The sequence below is a fragment of the Sphaerodactylus townsendi genome, linkage group LG16 (genome assembly GCF_021028975.2).
Source record: "Sphaerodactylus townsendi isolate TG3544 linkage group LG16, MPM_Stown_v2.3, whole genome shotgun sequence".
Lineage (NCBI taxonomy): Eukaryota > Metazoa > Chordata > Lepidosauria > Squamata > Sphaerodactylidae > Sphaerodactylus > Sphaerodactylus townsendi.
In genome coordinates, this window is record NC_059440.1 from 23720478 (window position 1) to 23743397 (window position 22920).

At 46.3% G+C, this 22920-nt stretch overlaps 1 protein-coding gene across 1 annotated transcript in view; it reads right to left on the reverse strand.

Moving 5' to 3' along the window:
• Positions 1-22920, reverse strand: part of VPS13D (vacuolar protein sorting 13 homolog D) — a 121340-nt gene that overhangs the window by 55421 nt on the left and 42999 nt on the right. The window contains 18 exon segments of the mRNA XM_048518838.1: positions 1453-1561; positions 2412-2575; positions 3770-3878; positions 4366-4601; positions 5277-5400; positions 6324-6499; positions 6651-6781; positions 7155-7297; positions 8248-8374; positions 10019-10210; positions 11007-11254; positions 12742-12952; positions 14294-14444; positions 15677-15724; positions 16915-17050; positions 17437-17589; positions 19559-19664; positions 22428-22502. Coding sequence (XP_048374795.1) covers positions 1453-1561; positions 2412-2575; positions 3770-3878; positions 4366-4601; positions 5277-5400; positions 6324-6499; positions 6651-6781; positions 7155-7297; positions 8248-8374; positions 10019-10210; positions 11007-11254; positions 12742-12952; positions 14294-14444; positions 15677-15724; positions 16915-17050; positions 17437-17589; positions 19559-19664; positions 22428-22502 — 2639 coding nt within the window.

The window sequence follows — 22920 nt, forward strand, 5'->3', positions numbered from 1 at the left end:
AACAATGCAAGCAAGCAAGAGGGCAGAGGCGGGGAGATCTCAAGGAGCTTCATAACTTTTACAGTTCTGATAAGCTCTGCTCTGGAAGGAACGGACACAAGAAGTTGCATAGAATCATGAAAAAGAAGGAAGGAAAGTTAGGGTAGATTGAGAGATCAGAAACATCGATGGGATTTCTTTAATGAAGAACTCTGAAGAGTACATCTGTTGTGGCATAGCTGACAAATTTTTTCCAGATGTAGCATTGAGAGAAGGCAGCCTTTGATCAAAGTGACTAAAACAGTTCCTTTCTGCTAACCCAGGCTCAGTTCTTACGGACATGGGGTTGGGGGGGGGGGAGGGGGGTTGACCCTATTGTCTTTGAAAAATCCTTTTCTTGTGGAAAGCCAATTCATCATGGTCAGACCAATTTAGCTCGAAAAATGTCAACGCTTCCCTTTCGCAAGTAAGCGGAGGGGGAGGACGCAAAATTTTTCAGAACGCATTTTTGGGAAATGAGGGCTGTGTGAAAACATGGACAAATCGAGTAAAAATATACAGGCTGAAACCCTTTCAGAAAGCAAAGCGTGATGAGGGGGCGTGTCAAGGTCTCGCTAAGGAAGAGAAGGCTATCACAGTTTCCATACTTACAGGAAAAGGGCAAAAGATAAGCGAACTCTATGGAACGGGGGCAGGATATTATGCTTTTTCATATCCCGCCCCTTCCCTCAAGCTATTTTGGCCAGAACAAGCAGACCTCCTTGGCTCCATTTTATCATCACAACCACCCTGTCAGAAGGCACTTTGAGCAATTCCTCTGACATTGATAAATGTTTTACATATGGACTGGATTGGGACAGAGTCTGGCTGAATAGTTTCCTGGCTGAGTGGGGATTTGAATTGGATCTCTCTGATCCTTACTATTATGCCACACTTTGCAAGTAGGGCTTGCCAAGGCCTTCCCTGAATCCAGATCCTGTTGCCCACCAGGGCTTAGAGCAGCAGTGAGAGAATTTTTTTAAAAAATGCAACCTTGTGTACCAACTGGAACAGACAACCGGTAACTCTAGGAATCACTGGAAACGCTATAGTAAAACCACAGAGTTTCTGGTGATTCCTAGAGCTACCCTTTCTCACTTCCAATAAGAACTTCTGGTAAATACACGAGGCTGTGCCCCGCTACCCTCCTGCGGGTTGCAAAGGCTGCTCCTTTTCACACGCCCACAAGGAGCCCATCTTAAGAGCATGGGTTCTGCACTCCCTATTGGAGGCAGGAAAAGAACTGAAGGGGGGGGGGTGACTCTGAACAGGAAGATCAAGAAAAAAATTCTCCTGTGTCCCTATTGGAAGGGTTGGGAATTACCCGCCTTCAAGATGTCCTCCTGCCTTGGTGGACAACCACTGGGATTTCCTCGTATCACAGCACACAACTGGCTGAACCCCTTCAACGAGGGAAAGGACGGCAGCACTGACCTGGACAACAAGCCCATGCATGCCACAGACCAGCTTTTCGTCATGAAAACTCCATGTCTGCGTTGTACTCCGCCGTCTGTCTGGCTTTCTCAGCATCAGTGGCTCATACCTGAAAAGAAAATTGGGGTCCATTTCTGCTCTTCCTGTTGCGCCTTTGATTCCAGCTTCCCCCAAATGCGTTTCACTCCCAGGTTCTCCAGATGGAGACAGTGCTGAGTTTTTAGCTCCTCTGAGGAGCTAAAATAAAATAAAATTCCCTTTCTCTCCCCAAACAGAAAAAGAAGAAGAAGAAGAAGAAGAAGAAGAAGAAGAAGAAAAAGAAAAAGAAAAGAAGAAGAAGAAAAAGAAAAGAAGAAGAAGAAGAAGAAAAAGAAGAAGAAAAAGAAGAAGAAGAAGAAGAAAAAGAAAAAGAAAAAGAAAAAGAAGGAGAAGAAGAAGAAAAAGAAGAAGAAGAAGAAGAAAAAAAGAAAAAGAAAAAGAAAAAGAAAAAGAAAAAAAGGAGAAAAAGAAAAAGAAAAAGAAGAAGAAGAGGAGGAGGAGGAGGAGGAGGAGGAGGAGTTTGGATTTCCACCCCACCTCTCTCTCCTGTTAGGAGACTCAAGGTGGTTACAAGCTCCTTTCCCTTCCTCTCCCCACAACAGACACTTTGTGAGGTAGGTGGGACTGAGAGAGTTCAGAGAGAACTGTGACTGGCCCAAGGTCACCCAGCAGGAACGTAGGAGTGCGGAAACACATCTGGCTCACTAGATAAGCCTCTGCCACTCAGGTGGAGGAGTGGGGAATCAAACCCAGTTCTCCTGATTAGAATCCACCTGCTCTTAACCACTACACCACGCTGGCTGTCCATTGAGTAATGGAGAACTGGAATTCTTTGACAGCCGTTTCTGAGTCCAACCTTTTATTACTGCTGCTTGTTTGGGCACAGGCTGATTTGAAAAGAAACACTGAAGTCTGCATACCTGTTATCGGTGACGGCTGCCAGGCCGGCGATGTCCAAGATCATGGAGGACTCCTTTGAGCGAGGAGGGGAGGGCTTGTTTGGATGGTGGGGGACCGCAGAGCCTTCGTGGCAAAGCATGCCAGTGCCGGTCATTCGCCACAACTGAGAGCGCTTCCCCGGCTCCTGAGAGTGGAAATTGAGAAGGAAACAGAGACACTTCAAAATTGGTGCACATGAACACACACACACACAGGGCTACTGCTGTAGTGGAAGAACTATTATATCTTGGACAGATTTATGGAGGAGAAGTCAAGGGCTTGGACAGATTTATGGAGGAGAAGTCAATCTATGGCTACCAATCTTGATCCTCCTTGATCTCAGATTGCAATGCCTTAGCAGACCAGGTGCTCAGGAGCAGCAACAGCAGCAGGCCATTGCTTTCACATCCTGCATGTGAGCTCCCATAGGCACCTGGTGGGCCACTGCGAGTAGCAGAGTGCTGGACTAGATGGACTCTGGTCTGATCCAGCAGGCTAGTTCTTATGTTCTTATCTTAAACCAGGAGAACTTGTCCATTCATGCACAGAAGTGTGAAACAACCCCCCTCCCCCCAAACGTTTTGGTACTTACCTTAAAAGCCCTAAACGGGTCTGGAGCCACCGTATCTCTGGGACTGCCTCTCTTAATATGTTCCCCACAAGGATGCTGAGATAAGTAAATAACAATCTGCTGGTGGTCCCTGGCCCAAAAGATATCCGTTTGGCCCCAACCAGAGCCAGGGCAGTCTGGTCTCAACCTGGGGGAACGCTCTATCCCATGAGACCAGGGCCCTGCAGGATCAGATGCAATTTTGCAGGGCCTGTAAGACAGATCTGCTCCACCAGGCACACAGTTGACACAGCTACGGCTTTTAATCTAAGGCCTCCTCCCCCCCCCCCCCGCCCCCCACTCCTCCTTTACTGGTTTGGTTTTTATTGATTGAGATATAGTCTGAATTTTTCAGCCTCTCCTAAGATTAAAAGCATAGATGGCAACTGAAGTGAATGTATTTAACGTGTGCGTTTATATTGTATTGTCGAAGGCTTTCACGGCCAGAATCAATGAGGAGTTGTGAGGTTTCTGGGCTGTGCTGTGTGATTTCTGTGCTGTGTTTTTATTGTTTTTACATGTTGGAAGGCCCCCTGAGCTGAGTCTTCAAATTCTAGATGTAATACCAGACCAGCTCAGGAATAACATCCGAACGATGCTTGCGTTCGCTATCCTCTCCTCTTCCATACTGATCACAGAAAACCATGTCTCTCAGCTCTGCTGAAGTCACTTTGGCACCAAACTGTTACCATATTTTGGAAGTCAAGCAACATTCTTAGAAGTTCATACCTTTTTCTTTAAAATGACTCTCTGTGTCTTCGGAGAGACGTCAAGGACAAGCTCGGCACAATCCACCTCCTTGTTTGAAGTGACCGGCCTCCCGCTTTCTTCCTGCAAGCTGGAATCCCCAGGAAATCCATTAGGAGAGCCAGCATGGTGTAGTTGTTAAGAGCAGGTAGATTCTAGTCTGGAGAACTGGGTTTGACTTCCCACTTCTCCACCTGAATGGTAGAGGCTTATCTGGTGAACCAGATGTGTTTCCCTGCTCCTACATTCCTGCTGGGTGACCTTGGGCTAATCACAGTTCTCTCAAAACTCTCTCAGCCCCACCTGCCTCACAAGGTGTCTGCTGTGGGGAGAGGAAGGGAAAGGAGTTTGTAAGCCACCTTGAGTCTCCTTACAGGAGAGAAAAGGGGGGGGGGATATAAGTCCAAACTCTTCTTCTTCTCTAGCGCTGTTTCAAAGTCCACCAAAAGAATGAATGGAAATTCTTTGGCCCCCTTTATTTAAGCGACTGAACTTAAACTACATTTACATCCTGATTTTCTCCCTAACGGGGACCCAAAGAATTGATCTTTACATCATCCTCTAAGAGAGCAGATTACCCAGAGAACGTGTACGCTGCAGCGATGTAGATGAAATTCTCGTAATACAGCTGCTTGCTGTCCCGAAAGTCATCCATGCTGCATGTGATTTCGGAAGAGCCGGCTCCTTTGACGGTCAGATTGATGCAGGGCGGCAGCGTGGGCTCGTCCCAGGCGTAGTCCAAAGAGGTCATCGCCTTAACTTCCGTGCTGAGCCGTGGTTCCGCCACGCCGAGCTGCGTGAAAACAATGGGGACCTGCAAGAAGAGGGAGGTCAGATGCCGTAAAACATGGAAGGATTTACACAAGGCTTGGTCTTCACAGTTTGGAATCTGAATCAAAGTACGGCAATGCTGGACACCATTATAGCACGTTGTGAATGGTGCATTGCAGCAAGATGGTGAAAGAAGAAGAGGAGTTTGGATTTATACCCCACTTTTCTCTCCTGTAAGAAGACTCAAGGTGGCTTACAAGCTCCTTTCCCTTCCTCTCCCCACAGTTTGTAAGGTAGGTGGGGCTGAGAGAGTTCTGAGAGAACTGTGACTGGCCCACGGTCACCCAGCAGAAATGTAGCAGAAACACATCTGGTTCACCAAATAAGCCACTGCTACTCAGGTGGAAGAGTGGGGAATCAAACCCGGTTCTCCAGATTAGAATCCACCTGCTCTTAACCACTATACCACGCTGGCTCCCTTATCTGATTAGATCATACCCTGGAGTGAACTGGTGGCAAAACTGGAATTTGAAGCTGGGTCTTGATAGTCCATACACAAAAATTGTATGCCAATAAAGGCTTTGCTTTGCTTTGCTTTGCTTTGCTTGCATACACAAAAACACCCTCAGTGGGAGTCCCCAAACCTCCCTTTTAATTTCATACATAACACATTCACCTGTCTGCATTTTATCACTAATCCAAAGAAAGCGTTCTTTACCTTAGAAAAATTGTCTATGCGGAATGGAGGTGGCAGCTGATCGGTGTCATTGAACGAGACGCGGTACGTGGCTCCCTTTAGAGTGATCTCTACTCGTAAAAAGTTGCATTTCCCAAGCGTGTCCCTGAAAAAAAAATGTTAAAACAGAGGGAGCTCAGTAGATTTCACAAACCGGGAAGGCTTTCTACAAATCCAAGTATCTTGTCATGGCTCAAACCCATAACATACAGCATTACTTTCTGAACCTCTGAAATACAGACAGGCTGCACATTCAAGCGAGAAAGAAGAAAAAGAAGAGCTTGGATTTATACCACGCTTTTCTCAATGCAAGGAGTTTCGGGGCAGGCTGTGGTGCCAGTGCAGTGCTGCCCCAGGTGAACTTTAATCTGGAGAGTCGGGTTTGATTTCCAGCTCTGCCACTTGAGCTGTGGAGGCTTATCTGGTGAACCAGATTAGCTTGTGCACTCCAGCACATGCCAGCTGGGTGACCTTGGGACAGTCCTTTGGAGCTCTCTCAGCCCCACCCACCTCACAGGGTGTTTGTTGTGAGGGGGGAAAGGAAAGGAGATTGTAGGTCCCTTTGAGTCTCCTTACAGGAGAGAAAGGGGAGCTATAAATCCAAACTCTTCCTCCTCCTCCTCCTCTTCTTCTTCTTGACAGTGTGCGCTTGCAAACTGCCAAAGTCTCCCCGCTGCCAAGAAGCCCCCATGGGTCACAAAGAACTGACACCACCCAAAAGGGCTGCTTAAAGAGGACAAGAATTTGAAGCCAAATTGTCCATAGTCTGACACTACTCCACACTGCGACACAATGTTTCAAGTCTGCACGGATTTAGTTTTCCAGTGAAAAATCCTGAAAATTGGCATGCCAACCAACCAATTGCGATGACCAACAAAAAAGGTATGGCAATATCTAAATAACCACCTCTTTGCTCTCCAGAACTGTCATAGTGAACCTGACACTCATGCAGATCTGACAATCGTTTGTCTGTCTCTCTCTCTCTCTCTCTCTCTCTCTCACACACACACACACACACACTGTAACCACCTCATATTGATGTGGAAAGAATTATTTTTGTTGACTTCAAAGCCTCCGGACCAGATGCAGTTGGGAACATCCATCAGCCGAACGCACAACAATTGGTCGTAATCGTTGCGAGGCCAGTGGAAGACGACGCTCGAGCCAGGGAGAGTAGAGATGTAGCCGTCGGGGTTGGAAGAGCCCTGAGGATAAGGCAGAGAAAGGGAAACGGAAAAGCATCCAGGTAAGAAATTTGCAAAATTGGAAATGTACAATGAGGGCGCAGCACATCATTACGCTGTACAAGCATCTGCGACCCACGGGCTAGTCGAGCCGAAACGGAAACTTTCTTACCTGTCCCCTGGCAAATGCCCGCTGTGCAAAGGCAAGCTTGTGTTTGGATCTGTTATCCAACAGGTAGCGAGGTGCAAAGGTTACCATGCACGTGTCGATGTAGCGGCCTCTGCCCTTCTTCACGTCAATTCCTAAAAAAGCACAGTCAGGAGTATCAAAAAAAGGAGTATCTTGGAAGAAGAAGAGGTGAAAAGTTTGGCTTTATATCCGCACATGCAGAATAATGCACTTTCAAATCACTTCCACAACTGTTTGCAAGTGGATTTTGCTATTTTGCACAGTAAAATGCAGGTGCAAAGTGCATTGAAAGTGGATTGAAAGTACATTATTTATCAGTACCCGATTGCATTGACGATTTACGCAAATGTCCCACCTGACATACCATGTATTAGTTTCGGTTGTGTCAGCTGCTGGCAACTCCAATATGAAAATTTAACGCCCCTGCCCCACGTCCAAGAAATGCACAGGGGCAACGCCACACACATTCAAATCCCAACGACCTACCGATATTGTAAATAAGGCCTGGTCGGTTTCCTTGCTGGATCACTTTAAGTGCTCTCACGCCGCTGCCTCCATCCAGCGAGAAGCCCTGGCACCAGCCCGGCATGCCGTCAGGATGGATTCCTCTCCCGACTCTCATCGTGCAACTGCAGCGAGGAACAGGACGTGTGAATCTGGCAGCCTACAAAGAGCCGCTTCAAAGAACAACGGCATCACCACCCTCCCCTGATCAAGGAAAAGCTAACAAAACATTGGGCATCAGCAGTGAGGCCTGCTGCCGCCGAGCCCTTCTAAACATTTTTAAAAGGAGGCTTTTCCTGCAACCGATTAATTTTTTAAAATGGTTCACTCTCAAATAATATGGCAGGAATCCTTCCTAGAAGCATACAAAGCATTTTCTCAAGCTGTTCAAGAGTTTCTGCATTCTGCAACGTTCAACACATTCAACAGATGAATGAGCAAGGAAGGAAGGAAAGAAGTTTCCTAAACGAAGAAAGGATATACAAGATGTACTGGTTTGTTGGAACGTTTGGAGATAGCTTGGACAATCCCAAACAGAGTAATGCCACTTTAGTAGAACCTTGTATTCGTATGCTTATAGGTTTATTTGTTATTGCATGTGTTTTCTATGTGGTTTGTAAAAGGTTGTTGTATTATAATGCCTGGTTGAATGTTTATGCACATATCACTTTCAGAAAACCGTTCACTCTCTGATATATTGCCTGGAGGTACTTTATTCATTTTTTTCTGTATTCACGTTTTCTACTGTACCTCTCCCTAGTCTTTCAGGGATCCTCCCTTAACTTGGAAGTAACTGTACATTTTAAAGTGACAGATAGTATCAAACCATGCTAAGTATCAGTATGATCAGTACGGGCCTCCCCCGCCCCTTTCCCCCTTTCTGGATTTTTTTGCTAGTTCTGGTGGAACTCAGATGTTTTACTGTCATCTAGAAATTGCAGATGAAAAGGATGGCTTTAGTCTGTGAATTTCGTTGCATTTATTTCGCATGGAGTAACATCGGGCTTCTCGTCCCTCGTGGCTTGGGAGTTATTCAATGAAACATGGATAGTCGGGAGAAAAAAAAAACACGTACAGGTTTGGCTGCTCCTTGTCGGCATAACAGAACAAGAGAGGGCTCAGGCTCCGGGCTAGTTCATGTTCTTCGAACTGGCCAGCCGCGTCGACCTTACCGTTGTCCTGCCTGAAGATTAGGGGCAACCCTGAAAGCAAAACAAAAGAATGGAGTTAGCTTTTCAGGCTGTACCTGGACTCAAATCACCTGCTTAATCAAGAACTAGAAGAAGCGTGTGGATCAATAGCCTGCCTTTCTCTCCTGTAAGGAGACTCAAAGGGTCTTCCCCTTCCCACAACAGACACCTTGTGAGGTAGGTGGGGCTGAGGGAGTTCTGAGAAAACCGTGACTGGACCAAAGTCACCCAGCAGGATGCATGTGGAGGAGTGGGGAAACAAATCTGTTCACCAATTAAGAGTCTGCAGCTCATGTGGAGGAGTGAGGAATCAAACCCAGTTCTCCTGAATAGAGTCCACCTGCTCTTAACCACTAAACCACTGTGGTCCTCCAGCTCAAATACTATGCTACGAAGCAAGCCATCTAAAATGGATCCCCCAAAAGTTTGTTCTCAAACAATTCTCAATGTGATGCAAGATTTAATTTTTGGTGGTGGGGAAACAACATAATTTCACAGATTTTGGCCCCTTCCGCACATGCAGAATAATGCACTTTCAATCCACTCTCAAAGCACTTTGCAGCTGGATTTTACTGTGCAAAATAGCAAAATCTACTTGCAAACAATGGTGGAAGTGGATTGAAAGTGCATTATTCTGCATGTATGGAAGGGGCCTCAGGGTTTCTACTCCCCTTTCCAGCCAAATCAACCCCTGAAACAACTTGCCTTTCAAATATATGGCAGTTCAAAGTAAATTGCAGAACTGCCTCTCAATTAATGGCGTGGCAGAGATTTGCTTCAAAGGGAATCCTAGCCTGAGCTACAAAGAATGTGCTGTCCAGAGGGGAAGGCATCGGAAACAGGGAACAGAAAATAAAACGCCTTTGCCCTCATTCCACACCCTAAACGAATTCCATTCTAGCCCTCTCCCTGGGACACCCGCTGATCAACCTGCAGAAACTGCGGCTGTATCTACTTGGGCTTATGCTTCCAGAGGAGCAAGCCAGCTCTAAGAGAAGTTAATTCTTTCAACATCTGTAGGGCAAATCTGTTTTATGTGCTGTTATACCCTGGCTTTCTAACAGAATTTTTTTGATTCACGGTATTACCAACAGAGATTATTTTATTGGCACAGCGTACATTGTAGACGAGCACAGGTTTACGTGTCTCCCACCATTCTATTCCAAAAGATACTTAAAGCAGCATTATAACCCATGAGAATAATCCTCTAGAACAGGGGTAGGGAACCTGCGGCTCTCCAGATGTTCAGGAACTACAATTCCCATCAGCCCCTACCAGCATGGCCAATTGGCCATGCTGGTAGGGGCTGATGGGAATTGTAGTTCCTGAACATCTGGAGAGCCGCAGGTTCCCTACCCTGGCTCTAGAAGGTTGTTACCGAGATCGAAGCAGTGGCTTCATTTCACCTGTATGGAGTGGGCGGTGTCACTGCCACCTTCATCTTGTAAGCCTGAGCAATGGCACCCCAACAGCCATTGGCGATGGATACTTTGATTCCCTGGCCAACCCTGTTTGTGGGACATAAACTGCCTATTGGTCCTAGGATGATAAAATTAAAAAGCAATGGATCTGTTCTCTCTAAACGGCTCTGCTCTTACGAGTCGTCTGAAGTGACTCGTTTCCATCGGGGCCAGTGGGAAGCCTGCCACACTTTACCCGTTTTGTTGATAAGCCAGTACGGGGCAGCGATAAATATCTTCAAGGACCCTTCGGCCTGGCACACAATCCGGATGGTGAGATTCAACAGGCGCTTGCCGACATCGTACAGCCGCATCCGCACAAGATAGTTTTGTGTTCCGGGAGGGATCAAGAGCTCTTTGCAGTGTGGGAAGTTTTCCAAGGAGACTCCTGAAAATAGGAAATTGTTGTTTTTTTAAAAAAATGCCTCTTCTTGCCTATTCTCAGCAAGCATTATTCCCCCAGTGGCCAGGTAGAATTACACCTTGCTCTGGTCATAACCCACCCGAATTTATGGTTTACCAATTGGTCCAAATAAGTAGCGGAGCAAAATTTCTGGGGAATGATCCCAAAAAACAATGATCTGTTAGGTGCAAATGTTAAAAGTTCATTTGTGCTCCTCCCTCCTGGCAAGCCAGAGGATATTATTCAAAGATATTTATATATTAACCCAGTCAGTGATCTCAACAATCTCCTTGAGCACCGCAAAATCAACCTCACAGCAGTGAACTCAAAGCCTATATATACACTCACTGCCTGTAGAACGTTTGGAAACTGAGGAAAAGGTTTATAGATCAAAACAAACCTAAGAACATAAGAACATAAGAAAGAGCCTGCTGGATCAGACCAGAGTCCATCTAGTCCAGCACTCTGCTACTTGCAGTGGCCCACCAGGTGCCTTTAGGAGTTCACATGCAGGATGTGAAAGCAATGGCCTTCTGCTGTTGCTGCTCCTGCAAACCTGGACATTTTAATAAACAATAAACAAATAATCATACCCTCACACTCTGGGTTTTTGGAAAACTATGTACTTTGAGGATAATAATCCCTAGCATTGAATTTGCCTTTTTCGCTAGATCCCAGAAACCTAGATCCCAGAAACCTTAGGAGGCCGTGTGCACCCCCTCAGTAGGGACAAAAAAAAAGGATTTTAACATAACAATTGTGTATCATACAACAGCCTTACCAAGCTCAATGTTCTGCGAAGTGTCAGCCGTGTGCAATGCCACCTCTTTGCCAGGTTTCAATGTCCCACTGATGGGCACCCCTTTCACATAAAACTCAAGCTCACACGGGAGAAGGTTACAGAGCACCACGGTTGGCAAGAGGTAAATGGTGTGCCCGGGCTGCCTGAAAATCTGCTTGGCACTGTCGGAAAATATGTGAGAGGGCATGTAGTCGGGATAATTCTCCTTCTTGATAGCGACACAAAACCTAGGGAGAAAAGAACAGACGGACGTGGAGAGACACCGGCAAGCAGAATTGTGCAACTCGGCTTCCCCTTTCTGAAATGACACAATTGTGGTGCTGGGCACAGGCATGTATATACACAGACATATAGTAGTGCAATATTCATTCATTCATTCATTCATTCATTCATTCATTCATTCATTCATTCATTCATTCATTCATTCATTGTATTTGTAGACCGCCTCACCCCTGAAGGGCTCGAGGCGGTTAACAGGTTCGGCAATAACCAGTGCCACAGCATATAAACATAGAATAACCCCATTAAAACAAAGATGCATCAGCAATTACATTAAAATGAATAAAACAAAAATAAAACAGCAGAACAGCAAACAAAAAGAACAGCACCTGATCAAAAAAGGCCAGGAGGGGAAAGGCAGGACCCAAAACAAAATCATGGCCCTGCCAAAATGGAAATGGCAGCCTCATTGGGGGGCAGTAAATCCGCGGCCAGTCTCGCCAAAGGCCCGGTGGAACAGCTCTGTCTTACAGGCCCTGCGGAAATCACCAATGTCCCGCAGGGCCCGGACCGCTGGAGGAAGAGCGTTCCACCAGGCAGGGGCCAGAGCTGTAAAGGGCCAGCAGCATCATTTGAGTCCAGTAGAGCCTTAAAGACCTACAAGATGTCCAGGGTATAAGCTGTTGAGAGATCCCTTAGTTGAACACTTAAAGAGTAGTTTAGCATTCAGTTTCCAGCAATTTCTGAACTTCTTTGCACGAACTGGAATCAAAGAATGAGGTCTTTCCCGCGAAGCCTGCCCCAGTGTTTCAGGAAGCAGCTGTGCACCCCAAAAGTCACTGTATGCCTCCCCTAGCTAGCCATTTAGCATGCAGGAGCCCTTTGCACCTATTCACTTGGATTTCTGATTCTCCCAAGTTTTCCACTGACCCGGCAAAAAGCAGTACAGCATCATCTTCCTTGTCATTAAAAATGGTTCACAACGCAGAGTACTAAATTTCTGATTTGTTGGAGTATAAAGTGAATGAAGAATTTATACAAAGATGGAAAAGTTGGTCTAATTAAATGGGTAAAATTTGTGATCGAACATTAGTGTAATTTGCCAAATGAGAATACATTGGATAAGTTATAAGGTAAAATATAGATACTATAATAATTTATGTTTAACTTTTCTTTTTTTCTTGTAGTTTTATGAGATTTATCTGTGGATGTATGTGTGAATTATTATGAATGTATGATGCAGATATATTTGTGCTATGTGTAAGAAAGTTATTAAAGAAAATGGTTCCCATTCTTGCTTTCTTCCAAGCCACATAAAAGCTCTATGAAGCTCCTCTAATTCCATTACGTTAGAGCTCCTTTTTATAACTTAGCTGGAGACACTAGTTTAATGACTGCAGGTCTCCCTTTCGAGCCAGCGTTTCTCCCTTCTTCCCATTTTCAATACCGACCCCCTCCCCCAGCAAACAGCTGGACGACGTCAACGTTAAATTACCTGAAGAACCGACTGTTTTCAGACTCCATCGAGTGGCACTCTCTTTTGCTGCTGCTGACCTCCGAGGCCTTCTGGACGTTCGTCCAGTGGATAGGGGACTTGCAGAAGAAGACACCCATTCCCTTTGGCCTGGCCTGCAGGCGCCAAGAGGTCAGATGCAGTGGTATAGCAAAGGAATCCCCTGGCATTACTGAAGGCAGGACAACGGGTTCTGCAACCAAACGAGATGTTCCATGTGGTCTTGTGGTCTTCAGAGCATGTCTTATCCTCAGTCTCCTCCCACTGCCCAACACGCTCCCTTTACCATTTTAGGTCCAAGACACATTCTTTACAGCAGTGGTTTTAAACCTTTCCAGACAGCCCCACTACAATTTCCAGTAGGCAACATGAAAACTACTATCAGCATGTGGAAGGAAGTCATATGACAGGAACTGCAGGAGCCAGTTCCTCTGAATCTAACCTGTTCAAAAAAGGAATCTGTTCCCCTGCCGTCTGACCTTTCCTCACCACCCTGTTGCTCACCTGCACGCACAGAAAGGCAGGAGGCACGTGCCACTTCCTCGCAACCCCAAACAATACTTCAGCTTCCTAATCATTTGGCATAATGTCCAAACAGAGTCCAGCCTTACATTTTTGGACTAGACAAAATGAACCACTGGAAGGAGACCGCTACTGAAATACAGGACATCATCCAGAAAGAAGAGTGGGAATTGGCTGGGCAAACACATTACGGCAGGCTTTAAATAGTTCCGCTGAGAGATAGAAAATCCTCCGTGTCTTAAAAGAGACATAGGCTGCAATAATACATTTTCCAGTGGCAAATGAATAAAATCTCCAGAATTTCCTTTCAAAATATGAATCTTATTGGTTTTGCCCTCAGTATTTTTTCCCGGTTCTCAGTTCAGTCCACCTCTTTTTCACGTTGCCTTAAATCAGGGATCGCCGACACGGTGCCCGCTGACACCTTTCTTGGCGCTCACTATCCTTTGTCTCAGAAAAAGATGTCAGTAAGGTCAGTTGAGGTGCAGCGGTCAAGAAAATTGTATGCTTCCGCATTAGAATATAGTCCTGAACGAATATGAGAATTGTCTTTCATTTTTACACACTGCCTTTGTCAAGGCCATTATTTTGTGCATTATTGAACATGGTACTTTGATACAAGGGCATTATAGCTGATTTTCAAACTTCTCAAATGGATGTGGGGAGACCTGGGCTGGGTAGGCACTAGGTCCCCAGCAGAGCATTCTGCAACGAAGAAGGTCCAGAATGTTGAGTTCAGTGGTGGAGGAACATACAACACTACTAACATCTTTTTCTGAGACAGACTGTAAGTGTTTATAAAAGTAGGCGGAGCTAGATGGGGCTTCTGGTTAGCTAATGGAGATCTGATTGGCTGTGGCGATTTTTTTAAAGCTTGCTGCCATAAACCAGCATTATATGGCTAGCTCCGCTTTCTGTGGCATCCATTTTGTAGCTGTGTTAAGAGTTTCAAAGGCGCCCACAGACTCAAAAAGGTTGACCGCTCCTCCCACAAATAATTGAACGCGCTTACTGTCAGGAGCAGAAGGGCTGTCAAGCCTCAGTTCCATGGGAATCTCCAGCTTGTTCCTCACCATCAAGGCCGAGCGAACTGTGATCACCTTCCGGGCACTGCCTTCCATGGTGACCGCAAAGACCACTCGGACTGGAGGCAATGAAGAGAACTGCAAACCCATAAAACGGAACAAATGCAAGAGATGTAGAAGAACGAGATGTCTAAGCTCTCAGGGTGGGTCTCAGAGGCCCTTTCCACACATGCAGAATGATGCACTGTCAATCCACTTTCACAATTGTTTGAAAGTGGTTTTTGCTACTCCGAACAGTAAAATCCAGCTGCAAAGTGCATTGAAAGTGCATTGAAAGTGTATTATTCTACATGCTAGAGTCTTTCATATCATTGGTCCTTTCAACTTAAGAACAGATCCATCTTCATGCAAGAAAAATTCTCTATCACTGAGCCATCACAGCCCCACCTCTGTTCCTTTATTTTTGGGGCTGGCTATGGTATTTCTAAATAAAGCAGAAACTGTAGACAGCTGTGTTGGTTCCAAGCATCACAAGCTAGCGTCCTGAATAAAATACTCAAGATATTGCCAAATTAACTGAGTCCTAGTCAGGTGACTGAGGCAAGTCTCTGCTATAGGAGAAGGCAGCCCAGACGGCGCCGTCGACCCAGCTTCTTGCTGCTGAACACTCTATCCTTGCCCCACACTTGAATGTAGGGCTGACAGGTCAATGTTGATGGGCCTGGCCCTTTCCAGCCCTTGCCGAAGCCAACAGGAAAACCAAATAACTTTCCTGCCAAAGAATAGCAACACTTGAAGCAACTGCAGTGTACATTCCGAGGACAGGAGATATTCCACATTAATGCTGAAGAACAGACTGCCCTTTTCACAGAAATGCCGCAGCTTGCAAAAACTCCTCAGCTTGTGTTTAAGAAACAGACAAAGAAATCGTTCTGAATCTTGTTATTCAAGGATAAAATGTCCCGTTTCCTTTTTATTCCCATTTTTTCTTTTGTGTGGCATTCGAAATGGATTTTGCTTTCACTGTATTCTTCCAAGCATTAAGCGTGATAGATAATTGTTCTTTTTCTTTTATCTCTTTGACAGTTTTGGATGGGCTTTCACAATCAAAGCTATGAAATCCAGTGCCAGAATAGAATCTGAGAGACCTGGATTCAAATCCCTACATTGCTATGAAGTGCACTTTGGGTTAGTCACTTTCTACCAGCCTAGCCTAGGCTACCTCGCAGGGTTATTCTGTGGGGAAGAAAAACCATGAACACCATCCCAAAAAGGGCGGGACAAAAGATGCATTAGACTGTTGAGTTTTTGGTCAAAACTATATGTGCAAAGAAAGAAAGTTCACAAGAGACAAACAAGCTGTCACTTACGTAAACATGCGGATGGATGATATTTGTTCTATTAATGGGGCTGCCAACCTGGGGGGGAAATTCAGAAATAAAATCACAGGGCTTGTTACAAAACCAGATGACACCCTCCACATCTCTTGTTTTGGTCAATTTTTTTAAATTTTTTTTAAAAAATAAGAAAACAAAACGTAAGCTTGGAACCGGGCAAGGATGCAGCCTACAAATACCACAGATACATAAATACTCACTGTCGAAACAGACATTAATTTCCTCCCTTTCTGCTTAGGTGTTTTAGGATGCTCCAAATATGTCATTGTGTTTAAATTTAAATCCAGGATGCCCCTGGGTTGCGTGCTATTCCATCATTGGCACGCCCAATATAGCATCTAATTAGCACTGCTGTCCCCTCCCGGCCTTGGGATCGGCCGCCGCACTTTTTGTAATGCTGTTGCACTTTATTGTACTATATGAATGCTGCTATGTTTTTATAGAGTTTGTAAGTTGATTTTAACTTATTTTATTGTGTGTAATGCTGTTTTTGGCCTGTTGTGTGTAATGCTGTTCTTGGCCTGTTGTACACCGCCCAGAGCCCTTCAGGGGTGGGTGGTTTAAAATCTGATTAGATAGATAGATAGATAGATAGATAGATAGATAGATAGATAGATAGATAGATAGATAGATAGATAGATAGAGAGAGAGAGAGAGAGAGAGAGATCATTAATTACCCCTACTGGGTTATTCTATTCGCTCTCAAGGCCACTTCCACAACAGGCACCTTGTGAGGTAGGTGGGGCTGAGAGAGTTCCAAAGAACTAGGTCACCCAGCAAGAATGCAGGAGCGGGGTAACAAATCTGGTCCACCAGAGTAGAGTCCGCTGCTCATGTGAAGGAGTGAGAAATCAAACCTGGTTCTCAGATTAGAATCCACCCGCTCTTAACCACTACATGACGCTGGCTCTACACCAGGCTGGCTCTAAGAGTGTCAGACCACTATCTGGGAGGCCCAGGTTCAAATTCTCACTCATTCCATGGAAGTTTGTGGGGTGGCCTGCCTCCCAGAGTTGTTGTGAAGGAGGAGAGGAGAGCGATGCAAGTAATTTGGGGCCCCATTGGGGAGAAAGGTGAGGTGCAAATGAATTCAACAAACAGCTTTAGAAAAGCAATCAAGGGTCTTCATTCATGGGGGAAATCCCATTACTAATAGAAGATACAGCAGTGGCACCAGGAACAAAAAAACGATATTTGGAACTAGAACGTACGGTAGATGAAGATGTGCTCTTGTCAGGGGCCGCATAGCGGAAAAAAATTCCCACTTTGTCCACTGACACCGGACTGACTTGCTCCCAGCCGTTTACTCGCACCTGCAGCTGATGAATCCTTAAGTCGTGAGTATGCCTGCCAGCAGAAGGCAAAGGTCAACATTAAGACCAACAGAACAGGATTTCTGGAACAGCTCCAAGCCCCAGGTTTCAGTTCACTTTATGCCAGCCACGCCAAGACGCTGCCTGTCTATCTGAGCTACCAGTCCACTCGGGCTGGCAGCTGTTTTCTGGGGTCTCAGACAGAGAAAGGTTTCTTCCTACTATCTGCTACTTGAGGGGGCTTTCAAGCGGAGATGCCAGAGGACCATCTTATGCAAAGAAGGGGATGTACAATTGAGCGAAGATGGGAAGTATTAACAATAATAAAGTATTAACAATAATAAAGTTAACAAAAGTCCCATAAAGTGATGTCGCTCAAACACTAAAACGTGGCAGCCAGCATGGCCTGCAGTCTCTCACCTGTGCCGCAGTTTCCCTCTGGCTTCAAACTCAAATGGAACCTCTTCGCCGGTCAGGACTTCCTGCCACTCGCTGACTTTGTGCGTATCGTCAAGAAACGTGCCGTTTTCCTCCGGGAGGACTCCGGGGCTTCCGCTGTGCGACAGTGCAGCACTGAAAGAAGAGTCACACCAGACGGTTCACGCTTTGCAGGAAATTGGGCATCTCAACAGTCATGCTTTGCATCTTAATAAGAGTAGCCCATCTCCATCCAAGATAGACACGCTTCTAAAGCCCGAGATAAGAAAACCTTCCTCTCGTTTATTACAATGTCAACAGCTTTAATGTGGCAACTTTTGGGAGTCAAATCAATTGTTTGCCCATTTCCTCGCCCCCTATCCCTTGTTCTGTGTTAGGTGTTACTCTGACAAACCCTGTGTTTTATAGTGGAGTGTTGATACTGTATGCTGTTGTCCCGGGGAGTGCTCTTGCAAGGGCTCTTCAATTCAGGAATTTGGGGTTTTCAGAGTCTGGGGTCTGCAAAATGGAGAGGTGAAATATAGGAAAGGGCACTTTTTTGATGGAGTCCCATTGGGACGTTCAAAACTCAGGGAGTCCCCAAACTGACGGACCCGGGGGGCCAAATGTGGCCCCCTGAAGGCATTTATCCGGCACCCTCGGCCAGGTACACATGGCTGCGATAGGCCTCCATTCATGTGTGCAGTGGGGGCTCCAGGGAGAGGAGGAAAATTGGCTCCAAACGGCTGTTGATTGTGCAGCTTACATTGATGGCACCCCAAATCTCCATGGAATTTTTCTGGACCCAGTGAGTTGGAAACCTTGTGTGGCAACTCCTGCTCCGCGTGCCTTCCCTCTCAAGCTACTCCACATAGTGTTGATCTCAGCGCTTTCTGTTCGCCCCTCCTCCCATTGGCATCAGCCAGGCTGTGCCGAATCGCTTCAGCTGGCTGCTAGGGAGGAAAGAACCCAGGAAGATACCTGATCCTGGGTTAGATGGAATGCTTCATTGGGAAAGTTCTGCTTTTTTTTTTACAGGGGAAGGTATTCCACAGCCTCCCCAACAATATTTGGAGCCCACCCTGTACTTGACATACTTTGGTCACTGTTCTAAAAATAGACCATGACAGAAAGGCTGAAAGGTGAAATCAAACATTTTACAATCATTTGTGCATAGGAATTTGTTCATAGTTTTTTTAGTCCGGCCCTCCAACAGTTTGAGGGACAGTGAACTGGCCCCCTGTTTAAAAAGTTTGGGGACCCCTGGACTAAACTATTGATAAGACTCTGAATGGCTGTTGTATCTATCCGTCTTTTATGGACAATTATTTTATTGTATTTCGGAATGCCAATACAGGCTTGTCTACCATCTACAACAGCTTTAATTTTCCACTCTTTTTCCCCCTCTCAATCATGAGGAATCTCAAAAAGGCTTACAAATTCCCCTTCCTTTTCTCTCCCACAGCAGACACCTTGTGAGGAAGGTGGGACTGAGAGAGTTCTGAGAGAACTGTGACTGGCTCAAAGTCACCCAGCAGGAATGTAGGAAGTGGGGAAACAAATCTGGTTCACCAGATAAGAGTCTGCTGCTCATATGGAGGAGTGGGGAATCGAACCTGGTTCTCCAGATTAAAGTCCGCCGCTCCTAACCACTACGCCATGCAGGGTGGCACAGTAGAGTGTCAGACTAAGAACATAAGAACATAAGAACAAGCCAGCTGGATCAGACCAGAGTCCATCTAGTCCAGCTCTCTGCTACTCGCAGTGGCCCACCAGGTGCCTTTGGGAGCTCACATGCAGGATGTGAAAGCAATGGCCTTCTAGGATCTGGGAGACCGAGCTTCAGGTCCCCCTCTTGCCGAGTTCCCTTATTCCTGCCACATGCTGTCAGACCAACGCACCTCACATTGTTGTGTGGATAAAATGGAGGAAAGGAGAACTATGTAAGCCGCTTTGACTCTCCACTGGGGAGACAAGCAGAATATAAATGAAGTACATTCACAAATAATCTGGCAGAGAAGTCTTGAACACCAGTTTAAAATGCCCACGGAGCTCAAAACATGCCCAAGGAAAGGTCCTCAGTTTTCTAGGAGGAAGTTCCCCCTCTTTGCCCGAGGTTCCTTACCGGGTTGGGGTGGTGGTTAAAGTGGCGAACCAGAGAGTGCAGCCGGTGTGGTTCCGCAGGGCGAATGGCACGAAGGGGTGTCGACGCTTAGGAGCCTTCATCTCAGCTGCAAGGAGACGAGAGATGAAAAAATCAGGGGGCGGAGGATGCAGCCATGCGCCTTTTTTCTTTATTCAATCCAAGCATATGGCTGGCACAATGCTCGATACCATAAGCAGAAGAGCCACAGGGAGTTCTGGGCAGAGGCTGGCCTGCAGCCCGGTGTTCCAACTTGGGAAGGTCAACCTTCTGCCAGGTCTGCCAAGAGCTCCCCTCTCGATGGAGAAGGGTCGAAAATGATCTGGGAGAGTTCAGCCCTGTGAAATAATGCTGGATGGACATTGCCCCAGTTACCAGAATCGCCATATGATTAAGCAGGGGAGGAAAGAAAATAATGGACACATGCAGCACGGAGTAAGCAGAATTAGTCACTATAATGAGTACTATGGGATGCACACCTCCGCTTCTGAATTCTCTAAGGGCACTTCCGCACCAGCAGAATAATGTGCTTTCAATGCACTTCCACAATTGTTTGCAAGTGGATTTTGCTATTCCGCACAGTAAAATAAGCATAAGCATAAGCATAAGCATTTTATTGTCATTGTGCACGCACAACGAAATTTACAGCAGCATTCCTCGATGCACACAATTTCAGACTCATACATCATCCTCACTTTCCCCTTCCTCCACCCATCCCTACACAGCCCCAAATACATCAATATGAAGCAGCGGAGTTTAGCATAGCCACAGCTCTAGAGTAGAAGCTGTCTCTAAGCCTCTTTGTCCTGAGGGCCCTGTATCGTCTGCCAGATGGTAACAGTTTAAAAAGAGAGTGTGCTGGATGAGACGGGTCCCTCAGAATATTTTGGGCTTTATTTAGGCTTCGGGAATTATAGATTTCTTCCAAGGAGGGAAGAGGGCAGCCGATAATCCTTTGTGCAGTAGTGATCATCACTTTGGAAGCGCATTCTCCTATTCGCCACTGTGCAACTGGAGAACCATACACAGATGCAGTAGGTTAGGACACTCTCTATAGCACAGCGGTAAAAGGACACCAGAAGTTTTCCATCTAGTTGTTGCTTCCTTAAAAGTCTCAGAAAGTACAGTCTTTGCTGGGCAAAATCCAGCTGCAAAGTACGTTGAGAGTGATTGAAAGTGCATTATTCTGCATGTGCGGAAGTACCCTGAGAAAGGAGTCAACAAGGTAGCAATGCGACGGGAACGCAGATGGCTGTTTTAGCGGGAAGCAGGTCATAAGGAAAGCTTCCAGAGGTCATGTGGGCCTTTCAGGTCATGCCAAAAACACCTTTGAAGGAGGAGCCTGATGCAAAGACCCAATCAGATGGGTGCCACAGTTTCACAAGCTCATCATACGCTGTCAGAATAGCGTGCCCTTCCCCACCCTCACTCCATGTAATGGGTTGCCCTGGGACAGAGGCAATGCTGGGTATTATGGAGAGGGCACCGGGCACCAGTTTAGAGGATTTGCTCGTTTGGTTTTGCCCTTACAATAACCCTTGCCTAGCAGGTGCTGGTGACAAAACCAACACAACGCTCCCACCTGAAAATAGCCAGCTATAATTATTTTGCAGACATCGTACCAATCCATCCAAAGTCAGCTTCTTTTCACAGAAAAAGGAAGCCACTCCCTGTAATTCTTTTGCTTTGCCAGGCAGCAGAGATGCTGAAAATGGCTCGCTCGGTTTCGGCTTGCTGTGGCTCTGTGCTGGTCCGACCTCTCCCAGAAGCCGGATTGACAACAGGCAGCCAGGCTGTTTCGAGATGGCAGCGGCTAGGGCTTTGATCCATGCCTTGTTTCGCTACCATACTGTGAAGTTCCCAGATACAAAGGGATGTACTGCAAACTGCTAATGAGAGCCAGTGTAGTGTAGTGGTTAAGAGCCGGTGGATTCTAATCTGGAGAACCGGGCTTGATTCCCCACTCCTTCACCTGAGTGGCAGAGGCTTATCTGGTGAACCAGATGTGTTTCTGCACTCCTACATTCCTGCTGGGTAACCCTGGGCTAGTCCTAGTTCTTTGGAACTCTCTCAGCCCCACCTACCTCCCAAGGTGTCTGTTGTGGGGAGAGGAAGGGAAAGGAGCTTGTAAGCCGCCTTGAGTCTCCTTACAGGAGAGAAAGGTGGAGTATAAATCCAAACTTCTCTTCTTCGAATGAGCTTCTGAGAAATAACAGGAACATTTAAAGCTTGTTTCCAGCCTATAGCACCCATCTCTGGAAAAGGCCGCCCATTTATTTAGTGTATTTCTATTTAACCAGGCATATTTTCACCCAGCTCATCTTCCAAGGTGCTCAGAACGTCATAGGAGGTTCTCCATCATTTTATCTTCACCACCAATCTGTGACAGCCATGACCTACATGGCAAACCACCTCTGTTCATCTTGGGAGGTAAGCAGGGTCATCCCTGGTTAGTATGTGGATTGGAGACCCCCAAGGAAGTCCAGGGTTGCTACACAGAGGCAGGCAATGGCAGACCATTCCTTTTGCTTTCAAAGCCCTACACGATCGCCATTCATCAGCTGCGACTGGACGGCACTTTCCACCACCCTCCTGCGAGGTAGGCTGAGCTGAGAGAAAGCGATGGGGCAAAGGGCACCCAGCAATTTTCTTGTCCAAGCGGAGAACCCAAAACTCCCACGACCCAAAGCCACACTGAAGACTCTCTAGAAAGCCACACCCGCGCACAGCAAACATGGCGGGATCGACATACAGGAGCCCGCGCGGCGCAAAGAGAAACAAAGAAATCCTTCCTCTGCAAAGACATTTCTGGCAACAAAAGCAAAAGCATCTCGACTCTGCAGTACAGTACCTCTAGCATACATCTGGTGCTCTAGATTAGTCAGACTGGCTGTGCTTCTAGTTCTAAGGTAGACTAGAGGAAGGCCTGGCAGACAGGAAAGATAACATTAGCAGGGAAAAAGGGGAAAGAGTTTGTGCAGATATACAGGTAAGACTGTCATGCGTACCAAAGCAAGGGAAATTTCAAGCACAGTGGAGGGTCACACAGCAAGTCAACGCGGCCCTGTCGACGGGGATGAGGGTATTCCTTCTAAAAATGGTGTGCTTTTAGGACATTGAAGGCTCAAAAGTTCACCGTGCTCCAATAGCTTTAAGAAGGTGTGAATGCGTAGGCCTGTATTCAAATCAGGAGCTGTTCGGCTTGGGGAAAAGACCACAAAGACAAATGCGACAGGCTCTAAGGCCCCTTCCACACCAGCAGAATAATGCACTTTCAGTCCCCTTCCACAACTGCTTGAAAGTGGATTCCGCTATTCCGCACAGTAAAATCCAGCTGCAAAGTG